Here is a 20,467-nt window from a genome sequence, read left to right as displayed (position 1 = left end):
CTGTTCTATAGTACCTCTTGAATTAATGCAAGAAGAGAGAGCACTATGATCTTCCTGGTCCCAAAACAAAGACCCTGATCATTCCAATGGAGGGGAAGCATCAGCTTCCTTAACGACCAGCCAAAGTTCTCAAATTCACTTGTGGGAAGCAGTGGGAGGGCGTGGGCAGAGGTACACAGAGGCAGGGTCACATTCTCCTTAATACGGTGTGACAAATGTACAGATGTCCTTTCCCCCATGTTTGCATCATGAATTTGTTCTCTGCAAAATGAAGCCCTGATTGATTCCCTGTCCTTTCTCCTTCTTGTGAAACATCTGTCTTGTGGTTTAATCAGGAAGCCCTCTGGGACTCTCCTATTTATCAAGAAAATAAATACACTCCTCCTTCTAACTAATCGTAAATAAACACACATTTATATATGCCAAGAAAACTTTGTCTGAGCAATTAAGACCTATGGTCCTATTCCATGCCTCTGGCCTATTTTTCAGGAAATAACAAACAAAATAAATCAGGTCTATCTCAACCTAATCACAACATAACATAAGACATTGCACTTAATGGGCTGTAACTGGGAAATGATTGTGGAGCAAGGTAGGTTAATCTAGCATGTCGGTCACTCCTGGATCTGACATATCAGTTTGGCCAATGCCCAAATACCTCCATAGCTCATCCTCTGTAATTTCCCTTGCTAACACAGATAATGCAGTTGGGGGGAAAATCCAAAGCTCATAATTGATCTTCTCCCCCAAAGAGCTTGGAGACAATATCCTTATTATCTTAAAATCACATTCTTAGCACAGCATTGTAGAAAAAGGACAAGAGAAGGAGCTCTGCTGGAAGCGACAACTTTTATTTACCTCTTTGCTTCCACAGTCTCCCTTACTCTGAACTAAAAGACCAAGTTCTCTCTCACAAATAAAACATCCAATAACTATTGATTCCAACATTTCTATGTAAGTCTTACCTGGTAGGTATTAGTATTTAGAGAAACAATCTCAAAAGCCCCACCAGATCTTTAATCATCATTAAACATGCCTTAATTATGTTCACAATATTCAATTGAACAAGGCATCCAGTGTTTCAGGCAGGACCCTTTTATTTCCTGGTATTTTTCAGCAAGTTTATCAGAAAGGTGTGAACTCAAGAAAAAGAAATCAGTTTAACTGTAAATTAAATGGAAAGTCAAAGAATAACTGCTATGCCTGGTTTATCGAGGCATTGTTGGGTATGTACTTGTTCATGTGTGTAATGTTTTGCGTGTGTTCTCTGTGTGTACAGGAGTAAGAAAGAAGGAGGGAGGAAGGAAAGATGCTAAGTTACTTTTCTCTCATTGCTAAGACAAAATACCTGATACCCAAAGTTAAAGGGGGAAAGGTTTATCTAGCTCACAGTTTGTGGAGGTTTCAGTCCATATCAGCTGGCTCCAAGGCAGGATTGTACATGGCAGAAGGCAACAGTTCATGGTGGTGGAAGATCACAAAAGCAAGCAAGGGAAGAGACAAGACCCTCTCTGTCCCTTATACTGCATTCAGGCTACCCATCCTAGGGTGGGAATAGCACTCATACCCTTAATTCAGCATTGGACCGTGAATCAATCACAGACTTTAGATTCAGCCACCTCCAGAAAGCCCTGCCTCTGTGACTGCATGAGGCTTTTGTGGGAGGGGGGGCATCCAGACCCAAACCATAACAGAGGAAAAAGAGAGAAGGAGAAATTTGTCTCCCAGAAAGCTTCCTGAGGGCACACAGTGCCTCTGCCAGTTCTGTAGCTCTGCATAAAGCCCAGAAGACAGCTCCACACCAAGGCCACACTCCATACTGACCATTGCACTAGTCACACTTCTAGGATCAGGTCCCTGAGAATGTGGAGCGTGGTAAGCAGTGGACAATGCACACTCACCGTGAAGACCACCTTCAGGTTGTTGAGCATCTCAATCTCCTTCGGGAAGCCCCTGCTGCCCCATCGTACCAGGTAGTTCTCGCTGTGGGAAAAGGAGTGGCAATCTGTTAGTGCAGAGTGCTCCGCATTAATTCAGTCAAAATACTCAGCAAGTATCAGCTCTGTGCTGCCATGTTGGCTGCTGGGAACATAGTGTTTGAGACAGACATGGCACTTCGTCCTCAGAGATCACAGCTGTGTTGGAGGAAAGACATTAGACAAGCAGAGGAAGGAATTATCAACTTATGTATATCCACACCCTCTTCCCTTGCCCCATATGCTAAGGAAATTCTGGCACAGCTGCCCAATATTTGTGAAGAATAACTGCATCCTTTGTAGAGGATATTGAGAAGTCAGAGATGAGAAGGGAGAGGATGTCAGCATGCTTTGCTGGACATTAAGAATGCATTCGCCCATACCAGCCTACTCCACTTTCATGATTAAGGGAAGATTAAAATTATTTTAAATTGTCCTTTGAATGTAGGCTCTTTCCTTGAAAGCAATGTCGTACTGCAGTGGAACATACATTGTATGATGCTAACCATTATCTGAGATACACTTAACTATTTAAATGTTGTTGTAATGACTATTTATATGAAACTCTGCTAGAAAGGAAAAGTTCAGGATATTGTGATGATGTATATCGGAAGGCTCTAAGCTAGTCTGGGTAGTCAGGGAGGTCAAGTCTTTGCTGAGGAATGGCAAGTAAAGTTGATAAACAAAATACAAACATGGAGGAATGTTTCAAGCAAGGTGTGTGTGCAAAGGTGTGTGTTTCAGGCAAGGTGTGTGTGCAAAGGCCATGAGGCATGAAGGAGTCTGATACATCTAAGAAACAGATTCAAGAGTGAGTCAATAAGAGAAAAGTTGGAGGAGAGGCCGGACCATGTATGCCTGTTGAGCCAGGCAAGGATTTTGACCTGATCTTAAGTATAATGAAAACACCCTGGAGCATTTTATCACAGGGTAGTAACTGAACAAGTCCCATCACTCAAGGATCCACTAAGACAGATGTATGATCATTTACCATCTCACCACTTCCAACAACCACACTCCCCCATACTGCTAATATGAACTAGTCCAGCCATGCCAGGAACAAGAAGCCTAGCTCTTACACAACTTAGAAGAAGCATTTTGCTGACTCTAGTCATTAGGTTTTCTATACCATCTAGGAGCATATAGTTGTTGCCAAATAAATGTCCATTATTTTTGAGTCAGGAAAAAAATAGCACTCAAAACCCAACTTAGCTCTAGAAGGCAAGATAAGAGAATCAGCAAAGCGAAGGGGAATTGCCTTCCTTACAGAACTTTGTTCCCTGTGACATCTCGTTCCTCTCCCTCCACTCACCCTCAGAAGATTAATGAGTGCAGTTTGAGCAAAGTTCAAGAAGGAAATGCAACCAATAGCAAACCGATGTAGATTAACCGGTGGATAAAACTCAGTCAAACTAAATGCATCTTCTCATCTTATTTTTCTCAGTAATTTGAAAATTGTAGTGGAACTCACAGAAAGCAAACCAGCACAGCTCCACTCCCCCTAAAAATTTTAAATGATTCCCATTAGTTATTTATGGGCTTCTCTTACTAGAATACATGGGTATTTTCCAGCACCTTTCATCACATGTAGCAAGCCCCTTACTGACTCAGCTGGCTACATTTAAATAGCAGAAATCAGCAATTCTCTTTCTGGAGAAATACAATCATAAATAAGAAAAGCAATTTAGAGGGCTGAGCTGGGCCCATCCATCCTTGCCCAGAAAGACCCTAATGATAGGATCTGAGGGCTCAAGCCACCAAGACAGGTGATAGTGTCTCTCAATGACATCCTCCTCACAGGAAGCAGGGAGGCTACTCTAATTCTTCCTTGGGCTTTTATTGGACAAAAGCATACCATTGACCTGATGCTCAAGTTGCTGTGGGGTTTTGCCCTGTAAAAAGTTTAAATTTCCCATACCAGATCTCTTTCAGAATTCCCTGGTGAGGGAGCATGGTTAAGCCCAATAGAAAAAGATCAGTCCCAGACAGTTGTCTCTGGTCCACACTGAGCCATGCTGAGGATGCCTCAACTTGCCTGTTGCTCAAGGTGGATGAACCCTGGCTAGAGGAGACAAGAGTGAAGCACATGTCTTCCTTACAGGAAGAGCAGTTGGGCAGTTGACTGACTGGGGAAGTGTTTCCAAAGCCCCTGGCCTCTTTCTAAATCACCATTCCACTTTCTTTGTTTCTCCTTTCTTGCTTTCATTGGTCTTTGCTGTTTTCCCCTCCCTTCTTCTTCCCCACTACCCTAAGGGCTGCCCCCTGTCTCCGGCATTCTCACAGGCATCACTTAGACATGCCCTCATCAAGGACAACCTCCAGATACAGCGCATCTTGCAGCTCCATCGCTTCCCATGACAAAGGTGGTTCAGGCCATCCATCACAGAGCTGGACCGGGCCCCCTTGTTGATGCAGCCATCAGAAGTCCTTATTCTGAGAGAAAACAAGAGTCCTAACTGTGCCTTCAGAATCTTTACCACAGTGCTGTGGTTGCAACTCCCAGGGACCAGCAAGGGGCCTATGACAAACAGCCCATTTCAAGGTGGGCTCCAGAGGAGCAGGAGCACTCACTGCCAGTGTCGCATGCCCTGAGGCAGAGCCAGGGGCACTGGGATGACTCTTAAATGTTAAAACTTAGGTGGGCTATGAAGTATAGCTTTCTACTATAATAGTGCTGAACTCCCAAAAGAACCACTGAAGATGTTTCATACAACTCCTTACTCGGTAACAAACCAAAATGTGAAATTGCTTGTTTTTGAAGTCAGACAGATGTGTGTGTCAATTTCAGTTCTGTCATTAATAATAATAGGTGTGACTTTGGGCAAGTTAGTTGCTGGTCCTCCATGAGCGTCATTTTCTCACCCAAATGGCATGGAATAATGAAGCTCCAAAGAGATCAGACCTCAGTGCAGTCTTCTTATATGGACAACCCCTCAGGTTTTATAAACGTCTCCAGGTCAGACATTGCCTAAAGGGCCACTCTTCTCCAGGCACCATATATTATTTCATCTTATCATCAACAACCAAGCTCTTCATTTGTTTCATAAAGGCAGAGAGGTTGTGCTCCAGCTCCATTTCAATGTGTCAACTAGTGATCATTACCCCAAAAAGCCACTGAATGGAACAGACTGTAGTTAACTGGGAGGAAGGATTACCTGAGTCACAAAGAGGCCAACAGGCTGGCAGTGTGGGCAAGAGGTACACTAAGGATTCCTTCTTGAGGGTCCCAAAGGTGTTTTTTCTTCTTTGAGTTGAGGCACCTAGAAGTTCCTCACTTCCTCCAGTCTCCAGTGCAGTTAATGAAAGTAGCAATAATAATAACTACCACCTCTTGGAGCACATGTGCCAAGTCCGTGCTTCATGTGCTTTTTCTCATGAAAGCCCAAAGGAAATGACCCTGAGAAGTCAGCACTCATATTTTACTCATGGCAAACTCGGACTTAAGAATGATTAATGACCAATTCAAGGTAAAAAAGAGAAAACAATGGGGCAAAGAGGTGAATTTGGGCAGATTTTATGGAGGAGGTGGAATTTACACCATTCATTTCTAAACTTAATTATTTCTTTATATTTTATGGAAGAAAGGTGAAACACAGTTCATAATAAGATGGTAGGAAAATAACAATAGTTAATACATTGCATATTATTTTCTTTAAAGTAATTACTCAGAGATATAAGATATGGGCATAAATAATTCTCCAATTGACATAAGCAGAAACCTTTCTTTTCTATGAAGTAAGATACACTAATAATATAACTAACTTGCATTTTTTCTCTTTTCCCTTCCTTTCTTTCCCCTTCCCTCATCCTAGTTCTCTTTTCCTTTCTAACAATTTCTTCCTATTTCACAGTATCTATTATACATTTTAGATATTATTTACTCTTTCAGTTTCTCACACCAGGGAGACAATATGATGTTTACACAGGTGAGTCTTACTTATTTCACTAGTGAGTATGGTCTCCAGTTGCATCCATTTACCTGTGAAAGTGTCCAGTTTATCCTTTTTTATGGCTGAGTAGTAATCCATCATATAAAAAAGTCATGTCTTTTTTTATCCATTCCTTGGTTGATGGGCATTTGGGTTGTTTCCAAGATTTAGATATTACAAATTGTGCTGCTATAAACATTAGTTCACATTTATTGCTGTGGTTTGATGTTTTTAATTCTTCTGGGAAGATACACAGAATAGGAATAGCTGGGTTGGATGGGACCTCTAATCCTAGCTTTCTGAGGAATATTCACACTGATTTCCACAGTAGTTCCAACAGTCTGTACTCCCACCAACAGTGAAGAACAGTTCCTTTTTCTTAATAGCCCCTCCAGCATTTGTTATCCCTTGATTTCTTGACGACAGCCATTCTTCGTGGGGTGAGATGGAATCTCATATTGTTTTAATTTTCATCTCACAAAGGACCAACGATGCTGAATATTTTTTCATATATTTATTTGCCATTTGTATGTCTTCATCTGAGAAGTGTGTATTCATCTCAGATGATCATTTTTGGATTGGGTCTTTGAATTCAGGAGGTCTGATTTTTTTTAATTCTTTGTATGCTCTAGATAGAAGTCCTTTGTCTGAGGGACATCTATGATTTTCTTCCCACTCTGAAGGTTGTCTTTTCACTCTGTTGGTGATTTCTTTGGATGTTCAAAAGCTTTTTAATAAGATAAGGTTCTAGTTGTTGATTCTTTGAAGTATTTCCTATGCAGTTTAGGTTTTGTTCATGAACTCTATGCCTACACCTACGTCTTCAAGATTTCTACCTACTTTCTCTCCCAGTAGATTGAGTATTTCTGTTTTAATATTTAGATCTTTGATCCATTTTGACTTTATTTTCATGCATGGTGATAGACATGGGTCTAGTTCTAGTCTTCAACAGGTGGATAGACAATTTTTCCAGTTCCATTTATTAAAGAGGATATCTTTCTTCCAGTGAACATGTTTGGCCTCTTTGTCAAAAATAAGGCATCTGAGTGTGTTTGGACAACTCCTATTTTAAAACTAGGTGTTTTCATTCTACCCAGTGCTGCATATACGAATCTTATCACTTCTGATTGTTTTCTGGTAGTCAAAACCTCCTGACAATACCCTGTAACCATAACCCTACTGGAGGATAAATCTGATGGCAAGTAATACATCCACTTGACTTCCACACTCTCTTAAGGAATTATTTCCACATTCTTACTTACTCTTAATCTCCCTTCCAGGTGGAAATTAGTCCTGAGTAACGACGGGAAGAAGAGATACTCTATGCACTGCCAACTCTAATCTCCCACATACCGAGAAATCAGGCAACACTGAACACAAGGTACCTACCTTATGACCATTTGCTTATTGGGGTCATAGAGAGACATGAAGAGCTCAGCATCTTCCCCAATTCTGCACACAAAATTTCTCACAAAGACATAGAGACTGTGAGTGGGGGATGAAGAGATTCGGGAATACATTCCGTAATCTGGTTGGTCCTTTGACTAAGAGGTAAAAGGAAGAAAAGAGGAAGACAAAGCAAATCAGTCCAGCATTTCACTCAACTCTACCAACAGAAGTTACTGTAATCTTAATGCAGTCACTTTAACTCTTTTTTCCGGTACTGGGAACCGAACTCACGACCTTGCGCTTGCGAGGCAGGCGCTTTTGCCACTGAGCTAAATTCCCAGCCCCCAGTCACTTTAACTCTATTGGTCTTGACTTTCCTACTTTGGGAAGCACCACTTTTAACTTACTGATTCATATAACTCTTGTTAATTGCCTTTTAGAAATGAATTATCATGTGGAATTAATTTTTTTTATTTATTTACTGTTTTAACACCTTCCTTCTCTTCTCTGCTCTTCTCTGGAATCTGAAAGGAAACTTGCCTGACATTTGTGAGATGGAAGGTAAATGAATTAAACATCTTTGTATAAAATCACAATGAAATACATATGATTGCTGTTCATCTCAGGTCATAGAACAGATGGCCTTTTGAAAAATATAGTCTGGTTAATTAACCTATTATTTTAAATTTATGATGTGCTACATGCCTGCCTCACTTGGCCAAATTGTATTTAACAAAGCTTACCATTTCTTCCTTAATACGCTCTGTGATTTTCTCTGTGGCCTCTTCGTGTGCATGGAACAAGCTGATGACACTGGTATTATCAGGGTCTAAGATGTTTCCATCTTCATCTCTGACGATCAAATCAAGCTCAAGGATTCTGAAAAGCAAATACTGGAGGTGAAGATAAATCAGGGAGGACATTAGGATTCTGGTGAGAAGTTTTTCCAGGAAGTTCAATTCATCTCTGAGGATCATGGAGCTACATAAAAGAGTCTGCACAGATGGCCTCAGACACAACTGGGGGACACATATTGGTATAAGATGGCATCCTGGGGAGGTATGGTGGCAGTAAGCGTTGAATTTTTTTTCAGAAACATGCATTTCTTATGACAATAAACCAAAAGAAACACTCCGCACTTGAACAAGGGCATGTATTGTAGCATTGTTTGCACCATCAAAGTGTTCAACAAAACCCAAAAGGTCTAGCCAAAGAGAAATGGCTAAATAAACTGAGATCTATAAAGGAAAACTATGTTATAAGATTTAAAATTATTATGTATTTTTTTTTTGTCTTTTTCAGACATGGTCTCTCTCTGCAGTTCAGGCTGGCCTTGAGGTCACTTTGTAGCCCAGGCTGGTGGTGTAGAACTCACAACAATCCTCATGCCTCAGCCTCCTGAGTGCTAGGATTATAGGCATGTGCTGCCATGCCCAGCTATTATGTACTTTTGATACATTTAATTATATATATCTCCATAAAAATCAAGTATGGAAAGATGCATATAGTATTTTATGTTAAAAAAAATCAAACAATAAACAAACCAGATATGTTAATGGGTGTATCTGCTGTATAGGAGTATGAATGTACAGAGAAAAATCTGGATTTAAAAGAGCCAGCCTACTAACAGGGAGTACGTGTAAGGAGAGGTAGGGAACCTGGGAGCCAGAGGAATGGAGGGATCCAAGGAGGCATGTGCTTTGTCTCAGTTTGTTTAATGTTTTACTACCCTTGCACACACACAGATATCCAGACGTTACTCAATAAAAATGTGAAGATAATTGCAGGGGGAAACAATCACAGATGTATCGATTGCTACCCACAGCTTGCTCTTCAGCTGTCACAAGCTTCTTCCTGCTTGGTATTGATTTACTGCAGCTGCATTCTGTCCTTCAGCCTGGCATCAGTGACACGAACAGCAAACACACAGCCTTATGATCCGCTCAGGAGCGTTTTACGCATGACGATTCATTTAATCCTCCTAACAACCCTCCCTGGAGGGAGGAAGCACTGTACTATTTCTATCCCCATTTCACAGATAAAGACTGAGGACAACAGTGTTCAGATTAATTAATTTGTTCAAGATCACATAGCTACTAAGAACTAATATGCACCTTGTCAGCACTCCTAAGCCCCAAGGTATACGTTCTAGACGTGAGGCACTGAGAAACCATTGGGAGTGGGCTGAAAAGAGCAGTTTATGTTTGCAAAGGCCTTAACTTGAAGCTTCCTTTGCATCTGGCATTGACTGGAGAACCTATACTGTACATGCACAGATGGTGGGGGTAGGTTCTGAGAGGACCAACAGTGGTTCTGCTTGGGCTCCACTACTAAGTAACAGATTCTGGAAGGGCAGCAAGGTCAGATGAAAGAGACTAAGTCTTCATATCTTATTTAAAGATCCAATTGAAAGGCACATCTCTCATCTTACGCAAATAGAAGGAAGCCAAGGATCACGCGTTTGTCCATATTCATTAGGAAATTAACTCCCAAGCAGATATGACTCATTGTATTGCACAGCCATGCCGTGAAAGGGGCGACGCCAAGGGGAATAAATGCATTCAGCTAATGCTCAGCAGAGGATTGTGTGACCTCAGAAAAGATGGAGCAGAGCCGATACATAATTTAATGCCAAGATCTCTCTAGCTCTTTCTCTTCAGAATTTATCAAAGTGGATTCGGTTCTAAAGTGTATGAATAAAATATTCTCTCAGGTCCAGCTATCTTGGGATTTGGAGAAGTCATCTGAGGATTCCTCACTGCTTGGATAGCAAAGAGCTTGTGTATTACCAGTCTCACTTAGAATTTTGGAAGCTTTAATAGTCACAGCAGGATGGAGGGGATTCCCGGGGCAAGGTCAGGAGAGACTGTCAGGCAACAGGACAATGCCACCCTGCACGCATCAGCTGTCCACACTGGGGAGTGGAGCGCTTTGACATGTTTTCCTCAGTAGGGAGCCTCATTGCTATTTTCTGTCCAAGAAATTGATACTAATGAACCCAAGATGAAGAAGGGGAAGAAGCCTCCAGTGGAAGCATTTTTAAATGATTTAAAAGAGTAATGCAAACCAAACCGCCTCCTGCCACGGCTCCCTCTTGCACTCGGAACAAATCCACACTTGTTCACTTGGCACTCAGGGTCCTCTGCTTCCTCACTTGTTCACTTGGCACTCAGGGTCCTCTGCTTCCTCCACATGTTTATTTCCCCATTTTCTCTCAAACTCTCTCTTTGACTTTCTCTTCACCACTTCACCTAGTAACTCCTGTTCCTCTTGTTAGGTTGGGGGCAGTTGTCACCCCCGTTCTGCCTCTTCCAACTTTGGCCACATTTCTGTCTCTCTCAATGTGTCTGTCTTCTGCCCAAAGTATTTCTTCACTTTTCTGGCAACCTTGCTCACCAGTCTAGTCCCTGAGAGGCCATGGGATGCAGTGGCCACACTCTTGAACTCTGGAGCCATGCTACCTGGTTCAGATCACACTACCCTTTGGACCAAAGCACCTAATCACTCTGTGAGCCTCTGTTTCCTCATCTGAAAAATAGGGATGATCATAATACCTACCACATAAAGTTGTTATAGTACTATCCTGAGTTAATAACATGAAAAGTAAGTGCTTAAAGCAGTCCTTGGCATAGAGAGTGAAGCATCTCTAGTTCTGATTGGTTACTGTTGTCATTAAAAATTGAAGCTATATTTTATGTATGCCTGCACATACATAAAATATGGGCCGTACCAGGTGTGTGACAAAAATGTATATCCAAAGGGAAGGGGCATGGGAAGAAACAGGCTGATCCCAGACCACTCCTCCAACACTCAGCTCCACCATGGTGCATGGTCCTCCTTCCACCCTCAAAGCTCTGCCCAGACTCTGGGCTTCCTGGTCTTCAGGAAACGGTCCATCCTATAACAGAGCTATAAGTCCCCAAGATGTCAAGCCAAAAGGAAGGTGCCCTATTCTCTATCACTCCAGCTGACAAAGATAGGGAAGGGAAGCAAGAGGCCAAGGGCCACATAGCTTAGGGTCTTGGTCCCTGTGGCAAAGCATCTGACTTTTCCAGAGGAAACTGACTGAAACCCAAAGCACAAGGCTGGGCAGGGAAATGGTGTAGAGGAGGGTTTGGCTTAGGGTGAGCCCTGTTTTCTTTCTCTCATCGCTGCCCCTGAACGTTCATTCTGTTATCACTGACTGTGAACCTGCTGTGTGCAGATCCTCTTCCAGGCCCAGGATGATGGACGTGAATGAAACGCACGGGGTCTAAGAGGAGCTCCCGGGACAGTAGAAAAGAGAGACGAGGAACGAGACAATTGCTGTTCTACATGGGAAGGGGCTGCCAGAGCACCAAACTCTGCTGAAATAATTAGGGAAAATCAGGGAATGCTTCCTGTGAGCCATGACCATTTCTTCCAGCCCTGGTCCTTCTTCTCAGGAGGTTCCCTGAGGAAATAACATCTGAAGGGCAAAGAAACCATTGTAAAGCAGCAAAACACCCTCAGTTCCCACTCTCCCAGCTACAACTGTGCTCAGCTAAAGATGCCACCACATCAAGAGCACCAGCATATGCATGGCAAACTATTCTGGTTCCTTTGGGATGACATGCCTTATAAGCAGATTTGGACACACTTGTCAGATGATGACAGGGCTTCAACAGAGGAACTGTACTTCTGGGAGGAGTGCTTGTTGACTTTCTTCTTTGGACCCTCTTCCTAATGCACATGACAAGAAAAAGAAAACCTACCACCCAGTATACTCTCCTTTCTTAGTTTAACAACTTAGGAGAGGCCATCTCCTCCAGGAAGTCTCCATGAACTTCCACCTCCAAGTCAAATGCAGAGCACACTTGCTTTCTAAGATACCAAGCTTGGTATACTACATTTCAACCATTCACTTGTGGCTTATTCCTCACTGGACTACCATGCTGTGGTGGACAAGAATTTTTATTTCCTTAGCTCCAACACCTAGCTGGAAATCCATTAACTGTGTTTGTTGTTGGAATAAATAAACACACAAACAGGAATTTAGAGGATAATTTAAAAAGGAAAAGGGAGAAGAAGCCCTTACAGTTTCAAACACTGTCCATACTGTCCAACTCACAGAGGAGCTGGACATACAGCCTAGGTCCAAATTCTGGGTCTGGCATTTACTAGCTGGGAGACTTTGGACAAATTACTCACCCTCCTTGGGAGTCTTGGTTCCTTCCCATGTGCAAAAATGGGAAAAATAAAACTACATAGAGCTGTGAGAAGAATTAAATGGGAGAAAGCAAGTCAAACACTTAGCACTAAGTTTGGTGCATAACAAAATCTGAGCTAGTGTTTGTCAGGGTATCGTTGTCACTACTGTTATTATCAGTGGATTGCTCTGCCCCCCAAAAGTTATTTTATTTTCTTTGAAGCTTCAAAGCATTCAAATTTCAGTCAGTTCCTGCTTCTCTTCTCAGAAACCCTTTTGTAACTGTGCATGTGAGTTAGCTGGTGATGTGTGGCTTAGATAATTTAGGCTGGGAAAGGAGGCATTAAGTCTCACACTGGGATTTAAAGCAGAGTTTTATAAATGCAGGGATAAAGTGACAACTAAGCTGAAAGTGAACCAGCATGACTGTTCTCCCCAATCCCTCAGAAGTAGGTTAAATGAGTGTCCTAAATCTCTCACTCTGATAATAACCACCACATAGGCAAGCCTTGGCTCTGCTCACATGTCCCTGGGTCCCAGGGGTGTGATAGCAAAGGCACAACATGCATGGCCGTGGAAACAGCTTCTCCCAAGGAGAAAGTGGAAAACTCACATCTGAAAATGAAACCAAGCTTCTCAGGTTGGAAAAAGGAAAAGGAAGGTGAGGAGGTGGGGGCAGAGGGAGAGATGCAGCTGTCTGGAAACAAGAGAGCTTACTTGTTGCCATAGTCGATTTTGGATGTGACCTTCTGCTTCAGCTCCTTGAGCTCATCCTTGGGCAGAGTCCCCGAGAGGAGCTGGGACCTCCACTCCATCAGATCGTACATCATGGATTGCACCTGAAGAAAGCGTTCCTTTTTGCTGGCCTAGGAGACAGAAAACCATCCATGATTACCTGTGTGGGAGGTACAGGAAAGCTGTGCCAAAGATGGGAAAGCACTATCAGGGGCCGTGGCTTAATCCTCTCTCCCAACCAGAGCCAGCTCTGATGGGAGCAGGTGGTGGTCTTAGTTGTTGATATATTTATTCCCCCTTGGGCCACAGAGGTTTGCAAAAAGCAAAAATAGTAGTGATAATATCTGTCCTCTCTCCATGCTAGGGATAGAACCCAGGGCCTTGTACATGCTAGGCAAGTGTTCTACCACTGAGCTACATCCCCAGGTCTTTTTTTCATTTTGTTTTGAGACAGGGTCTTATTAAGTTCCCCAGGCTGGCCTCAAACTTGCAATCTACCTGCCTCAGCCTCCCAAGTAGCTGGAATTAGAGGCATGTACATCATCATGCCTGCCCGCTACCACTTGGTTTTGGTGACTTTTATCCAAAAAGGCTAAAACAGGCAGGCTGTAAACATCTGCTTTAAGGGAAACCCCAAAGCCCAGGCTGGAGCCAGGGTCACTGCTCTAATCACAAAAGACTGTTTCTACAAAAGCATTTCCTAAAGCATGGCCTGTGTCAAACCTGCAGATCCAAGATAGCTTTGAGCAGCACAAAGATACAAGGCCAAATAACACTGACCTATCTTGTGACCTCCTTTCTACTTCCATCCTCTGTTTAAGAGAAAAAAGAAAGTCCTGGTCTTATGGTTCTATGTCTTTAACACCTCTCATATATATTTATTAGTTGCTTTTTTAAAAAAAGAGTTGGTTTGGGGCTCAAAGTTTTTGATGGATACTGTAGAAAGCTCCTACTAGTGGTATCTTGTTTTCATTGCTAGTACAGTGGTACCTAAGTCCACGAGCTTAATTTGTTCCAAGATGTCCACATTTGTGTTTTTGTGGGAAAGATGGCCACAGTTGTATTTGTCACCTGATGTTGAGTTTTCAAACAAAAACAAAATTTTTCCAACCAAATTTTTCATAGGCAAAAGCATTACTAAATCAAAGTACCATTATATTTGAAAAATGTCCTTCTATCTAACTGTGCTAAACACTTTTGACTTTCCATGGGAAAGTATGTGTGGCCATATATATTCATGTATGTACTGGGGTGTGTGTGTGTGTGTGTGTGTGTGTGTGTGTGTGTGCATGTGTGTGTTTAGTCTTTGTTCCTGGATCCTGAGGCAGGGCTCTTAAAACCCTTGAAATACATATGCAGAGTGATAGAAACATCTTGCTATTTCTAAGGAGCCCCTTTCAATTATACCTGACTTAATGTTAATGAGCCCCTGAATAGCTGTAGGATGGGGGATGGTTGCCATAGGAACCAACCAAAAAATTAACTAAAGGGTTGGAACTTTCAGTCTCACTCCACTTCCTCTCTCTCACCCTCAACCTGAGGGTAGGAGGTGGGGGGGGGTGACTGAGTTCAGTCATCTAATCAACCATGTGTATGTCTGGCGGTGTTGCCTGGAGTCCCAGCACTCCGGGAGACTGAAGCAGGTGGATTACAAGCTGGAGCCCACCCTGGGCAACCCAGGGGACTTAGTGAGACTCTATCGCTAAATAAATAAATAAATAAAGCTGGGGATCTATCTCAGTGAGGCCTGGATAGTACTTCCCTCAACCCCCCAAAAAGAAAAAGAAAATCAGCCTATATAATGCTGCTTTAATGAAAATGAGCAATATGGTTCTAGGAGCTTGCCAGACAGTAAGCACTGGGGTACTGGAAGGTTGCCCACCAAGAGAGGACATGGAAGCTCTGTGGCCTTCTGGGCCTCCCTGTCTCTTCTATTTGGCTACTTGTGAGTTATATCTTTCATAATAAAACTATTTCCATAAGTATAGCATTTTCCTGAGATCTAAGAGATGTTCTATGAATTATGGAGCCTAAGGTGGGTAGGTTCCATACCTGGGTGAGGAGAGGCAATAAGAAACATTGAATTTTCAGTCAAGCACAAAAGAAATCTCAATGGCATCTAAAGCGAAGGCAGTGTTGGGGGGTTGAGTCTTTACACTTACAGAGTCTGAAATTACCTCTATTCGGTTAGTGTCTGAATTGAACAGAGGGCCTCTAGTTAGTACTGGGAACTCAGAAGATTGTTATTGGAAGGACACAGCATGACAAATTTCTTTATATAAAAGGGGAACTGGTTTAGGTATCAAGTAAATATCACATATGTGGCATGCAGAGTTGGTAAAAATCATGGAGGTGTTATTGAAATAAATAGATGTTTAAGGATTTCTTTACTTGAGTAAATTCACGGTGGACTAGCTGTTCAAATATTTCCTAGAGGAAAATGTCAGGTTTCCATGGTGTATGTGTATAGATATCTTAAAAGCGGTAGTAGAGATGAACAAGAAATCACTGTAGTCACAGTATATTGTTTGCTCCTTGCAACTGCTTGAGTGTCCTCTGAGGTTTCATAGATTAAAATTTAATGTCACTTGTGAAGTACTAGAAGAGAGGAAATTTCATCAACCATGGTGTTTAGAGGTAGACCCTTTGGGAGGTGATTAGAATTAGATAAAGCCATCAAGTTGGACCCCCACGACATAATCCCAGTGGCTTTATGAGACAGAGAGAGCCCCCCCTACACACACACATGTGCATGCTTCCTATCTCAGACCATAGGATACTCTGTGCCACCTTGGTCCTCTGCCCACACGCTTCCTGTCTCTGACCATATGATACTCTGTGCCACCTTGGTCCTCTGCTCACCAGAGCAGCCTTTCCACTTTGTACCCCAGAACCATATGCCAAAGTATATTGCTTTCTCTTAAATAAAGTAACCTCTCTCAGGTATTTCATTATAGCAATGAAAAACAGACTAATATACCCCCTAAACTTTCTTCACATATTGTGAGAAACATAGTCATAATCAAGTATGCCAATTGCCATATATTTTGAATGTCTTCCTGGGTGTCAACAGTGAAGACCACAACAGGTAAGTCTGCAAATAGCATGCCCACCCTGGCAGATGTGCACAGTGCTGTAACAAGCATGCAGTAAGTCTTGCCTGACATTTTCACTCTCAGCTTAGTGGTTTGCTTGGCTAATTGCCTTCATTAGGAGCTTTGGAGCATCAAAGGAGGATTTTAAATTAGATTTGCCTCAAAACAGGGAAACACATGCATAATGTGCTCTTTGCTTTTTTGGGTCAAAGCTTCTTCACAGATCTGAGGACAACAGCTATCAGTTAATTAATATATGAGAACAGTATTTTTTGAGGTGTTGTCAATGGACTCCCAAGTCAAATCCCTTGAGCTTATTAAATATGCAGATTACTAGGCCTCAGTAAGAAGAAGAAGCTTTATTTTTAACATATTAATGTGATTCATGTCAAACCCAAGTTTGATAACTTTTGCATTAGTTTCAAAACATAAATGTGTGGGGGTGTGGCTTACTGGTAGTACAGTTCTCTAGCCAAGGTTTTGGGGGCCATCCTCATCACTAAAATAATAACACATCAGAGCCCATTTATTATGGCTCTGTCACCAGTTAGCCACATGACTTTAAGAAAGTCACATACGTTTCTGGACTTCCATGTCCTCGTACATAACAACATGCGCATGGATATGTTACAACACCACCTGGGCCTGCCTTGCTCGAGACTAAATGCCAAAGTTAAAGCAAACTGAAGAGTGTAAGAGCTTCCACACTACAGAGCAGAGTTTGGAGTCTCACCACATAGAGCTGTTTCCAGATGCTCCCCCATTCCCAAAGTGTCGTTGTCACTTCTTGTGCCAGAGGAATTTCCGCTGGAATAATGTTCTCAGTATTTCTATTTAGAGTAGGAAAGAGAAGGCGTGAAATTGAGACCCAGGTGCTAACAAAATAAAACCCTGGCAATTTTGCATCAACCTCAGCTGCTTGTTGGCATTAGCTTGAAGTGGCTCTAGAAGCCACCAATTACACTATGCAAATACAAAGGACTTCCTTTTAATGTCCTCCTTTGCTGAGGTGGGCTTCTCATGCTCATTATTTAGGATTAAACTACTTTAAACGGCTGCCAGTGAAAAGCTGGCTAATCCCCCCCTCAGAATCATATCTGGACCCAAATCAGCTTGGACTTGATCACCCACTGAGAGAGGGAAAGAAGGCACAAATAAACTCAGGCATGAAAAAGAGAGCTGAGCATTCTTCACATCTGCCAAATCAGATTTTCAGCATCAACAAAACACAGACATCCATGAGCCAGGAGAGCAGTGTGGTGAAGGGTGGCAAATACCTTCTTTTTTCCACTGTCACTTCCTTGATGTGGATAAAAGACGTTGGGAAAATGCCCTGTTGGAAACAATAAAAAATAAATTAAAAGACATGCCCTATGACCCTGGTCTTTAAGATTTTTCTAGAAGCCACTGGCTGGCTTTACAAACAATTCAAATTTAAAGGAACAATCACAGAATCATACAGAGCAAGGATAGACTCTAGATCCATTTGTTTAGGTCTAGTAGTTCTAGATCCTACAAAGAACCCTAGATTCCAAAAGATACACCAACTCCATCAAGGATGCTCAGGCTATCAGAGGGGAAATTGGGAGTGTTGTTTGAAAGACCATCTAAGCCCCTAGCTCTACATGAGTCAAGAAGGGCTGCCTCACCCCTTCCTGCCCAACCTGGTAAAAGCTGTATCACTTCATTGTCAAGAACAAGTGGAGGGAAAAGGAGCAACTGGTCTAGGAAGTAATAGACCTTGTTTTAATTCGAGCTAGTTAAAGCTGCTATCTTCCTCCAGAATTATCCCATTGTTCTTTGAGAGAGCAGAGAAGGATGGTGCCTCCCAGCACAGCGTGTCAGGGAAGAAGGAAGAGGTTTCTTTTATTTCCTTGTTTCACATGTTTGGCTCAGATAACAAGAGGGACAAGTTCATCATTTGTTTGGAAATCCCTTCATAAATTCAAGCAGCATGCACCGTGGGAACATCTGGTTACTGTGCTAGACACCGGGAGAGGGAACGTAATGGCAAAATGAGTGCCTACTTTCACATGAAAGATATGGGAGGCAGGAGCAAGGGAACACCTCAACAGTGGGCTGAGCCTGTCCTTTCTGTCACATGGGGAAGGGACGCATAAATTCCCCAAATAACAGTAAAGGAAAGCCATAGAAAAAAGACATCGGGTGAAAATTGCACCATTCCACAGGAACTCAAGGGAAAGAGAAATCGGAAGTGAGTGCCAAGGGAGGAGGGGAGGTTGCAGGGAGATGACAGCACCAGAGATCGGTCTTGCAGAAGGAGGGGAAAGGGAAAGGAACTGAAGCTGAGTGAGTATCAAAGGGCAGAGGTTAGCTCAGGACACAGAGAGGGAACCGTTGACTGGGACCAGAGCCAGGTGGGGTGGCAGAGCCAGGTGAAGGCATCCGGTATTGTTCCAAAGGAAAACCAAGTGGACTTACCTGCAGCATTTTATGCTTCATGAGGTATCCTCTATACCAGTCTGTAAAGAGAAAACAAAGAACCAGGTCTCTCATTTATGCTTACAGGTTGTTGTTGATGCCTTTGGTTTTGCTGTGGTTTTGTGGGATTATTTTTAACAAGCAAAGAAAACCACTGCAAATTGCTTTAGACATTTAGTACAGATCAGAGTCTGGGAGCCCACTGTCTTCAAAATCTGTTAGATTGGTTGTCACCATGCTCAAGTGACATCCAAAGATACAGGATTTCACATCAGGATGCAAACGTCCTCTTCCTTTTGGGAAATCAGCAGTCCCAGTGTTGCTACTGGTACCCTCAGCCCACAGCCATGGTTCACAGGGTGAGGGGCTGCAGGTGCCTCTGACTCACTGGCCTCTGGCTTCCCTTCACTCACTATCCGCCTGGCCCTTTGGTCATAGGCATACTTTCAGCCCCTGTCTCAGGGACATGGAAAGGCTCAGGGATTTGGGCAAAGATCCTAAAAATAATATCAACCATTCTAACAGCAGCAAATGACATATAAAATATGATTTTGCCAAAGTTCCTCAAAGCTAGGCAGAAAGTTTCAGGGACAGGTAAAGGGACTGGCATTGTAAAGGATTCTTCCTTGCACAGGAATACCAAAAAGGATACAATTAACAGAAAGCCAAATGCAACATGCAGTCCTCTGACAAAATGAGCCTCAGTGTAGCCAGTACTGATGACGATAATGAGTCCGCTGGCCTTTGAAATGCTTTGAGCCAACCAAGTGGTGGTATTTGTCATCTTTGTAAATAAAAAGCATCTGCCAAGTGCCTCATTAGCAGACTGTCATTACCGGGCTGACAGACTGCTGCTGAAATACATTCTCACCAGACGTATGTGCAAGGCCCCCAAAACACAACAAGAAGAAAGTCACCCTCAAGCCATAAGCCAGCTTCCAGGCCAGGATCTAAAGGAAATTTAAATTAATATGAGCCCACTGGGTGCTCCTATTGTGACAGACAGAAAAATGAGGAGAAAAGGACCAAGAGACAGAAAACAGAGAAAAAAGGAAGAGAGGTTAGGGAGGTTAGAGAGAAGGAATCTCAGCTTTGAAGTAAAACTACCACCATTTGAGGTCATCTTCATATACCATGTCTTTTAATCTTCATATGAGGTAAGAATTGTTACCTATTTTACCCCAGAGAAGGGCCTGCCTCAGAGAAGCTAAGTGATTTTCCCAGGGTAACACAGCTAGTGACTGTCAAAATTTGAAGATAAACAGCCATTACTCTGTGCTCTTTATCTTACAGGGGAAGGAATCTGGTGGCTATTTAGTACTTCTGTCATTTTAATACCTGAGGCCCTTAAACTACATTCCCACTAAGCTACTTTCCAACTGAACATTTCCAGTGAAAAAATCTCTTCCATTGCATGAAACACCGCATATTATATTCAGTTGTCTCCAATTATTTGTCAATCACTATTGAAATAATTAACAATAGTGCATATATGTTCTAAATGCTTGTTGTGTGCTGGGAACTCTACTAAAGGTTTTTATTTGTTATTATAAATTAATCTTCACAATAATCCTGTCACAGAGGTACTATCACTGCTTCAGTTTTGCAAGCGAAAATAGACAGGCACAGAGATGAAGCAACATGCTCACCATTACACAGCTTGAAATGTAAACTCAGTGATTTGACTCAGGACTGACATTCTATCGCATTGCTTGCACCACAGGCTCCTTTTGT

The 20,467-nt window shown here is 42.4% G+C and overlaps 1 protein-coding gene across 2 annotated transcripts in view; it reads right to left on the bottom strand.

Annotated features, from left to right (window-relative positions):
• The window catches only part of Dock2 (dedicator of cytokinesis 2), a 429,458-nt gene that overhangs the window by 369,399 nt on the left and 39,592 nt on the right, over positions 1 to 20,467 (bottom strand). For both annotated transcript variants that reach the window (XM_005376310.2, XM_013509168.1), the window contains exons 3-9: positions 18,734 to 18,774; positions 17,569 to 17,624; positions 17,025 to 17,121; positions 13,179 to 13,327; positions 8,038 to 8,173; positions 7,295 to 7,449; positions 1,902 to 1,983 (exon numbers count right to left, since the gene is read on the bottom strand). In XM_005376310.2, coding sequence (XP_005376367.1) covers positions 1,902 to 1,983; positions 7,295 to 7,449; positions 8,038 to 8,173; positions 13,179 to 13,327; positions 17,025 to 17,121; positions 17,569 to 17,624; positions 18,734 to 18,774 — 716 coding nt within the window. The remainder of the gene's footprint in view (positions 1 to 1,901; positions 1,984 to 7,294; positions 7,450 to 8,037; positions 8,174 to 13,178; positions 13,328 to 17,024; positions 17,122 to 17,568; positions 17,625 to 18,733; positions 18,775 to 20,467) is intronic.

This window comes from Chinchilla lanigera, unplaced genomic scaffold, assembly GCF_000276665.1.
Source record: "Chinchilla lanigera isolate Chin_1 unplaced genomic scaffold, ChiLan1.0 scaffold00007, whole genome shotgun sequence".
NCBI lineage: Eukaryota > Metazoa > Chordata > Mammalia > Rodentia > Chinchillidae > Chinchilla > Chinchilla lanigera.
This window is presented reverse-complemented; position numbering and strand designations above follow the sequence as displayed.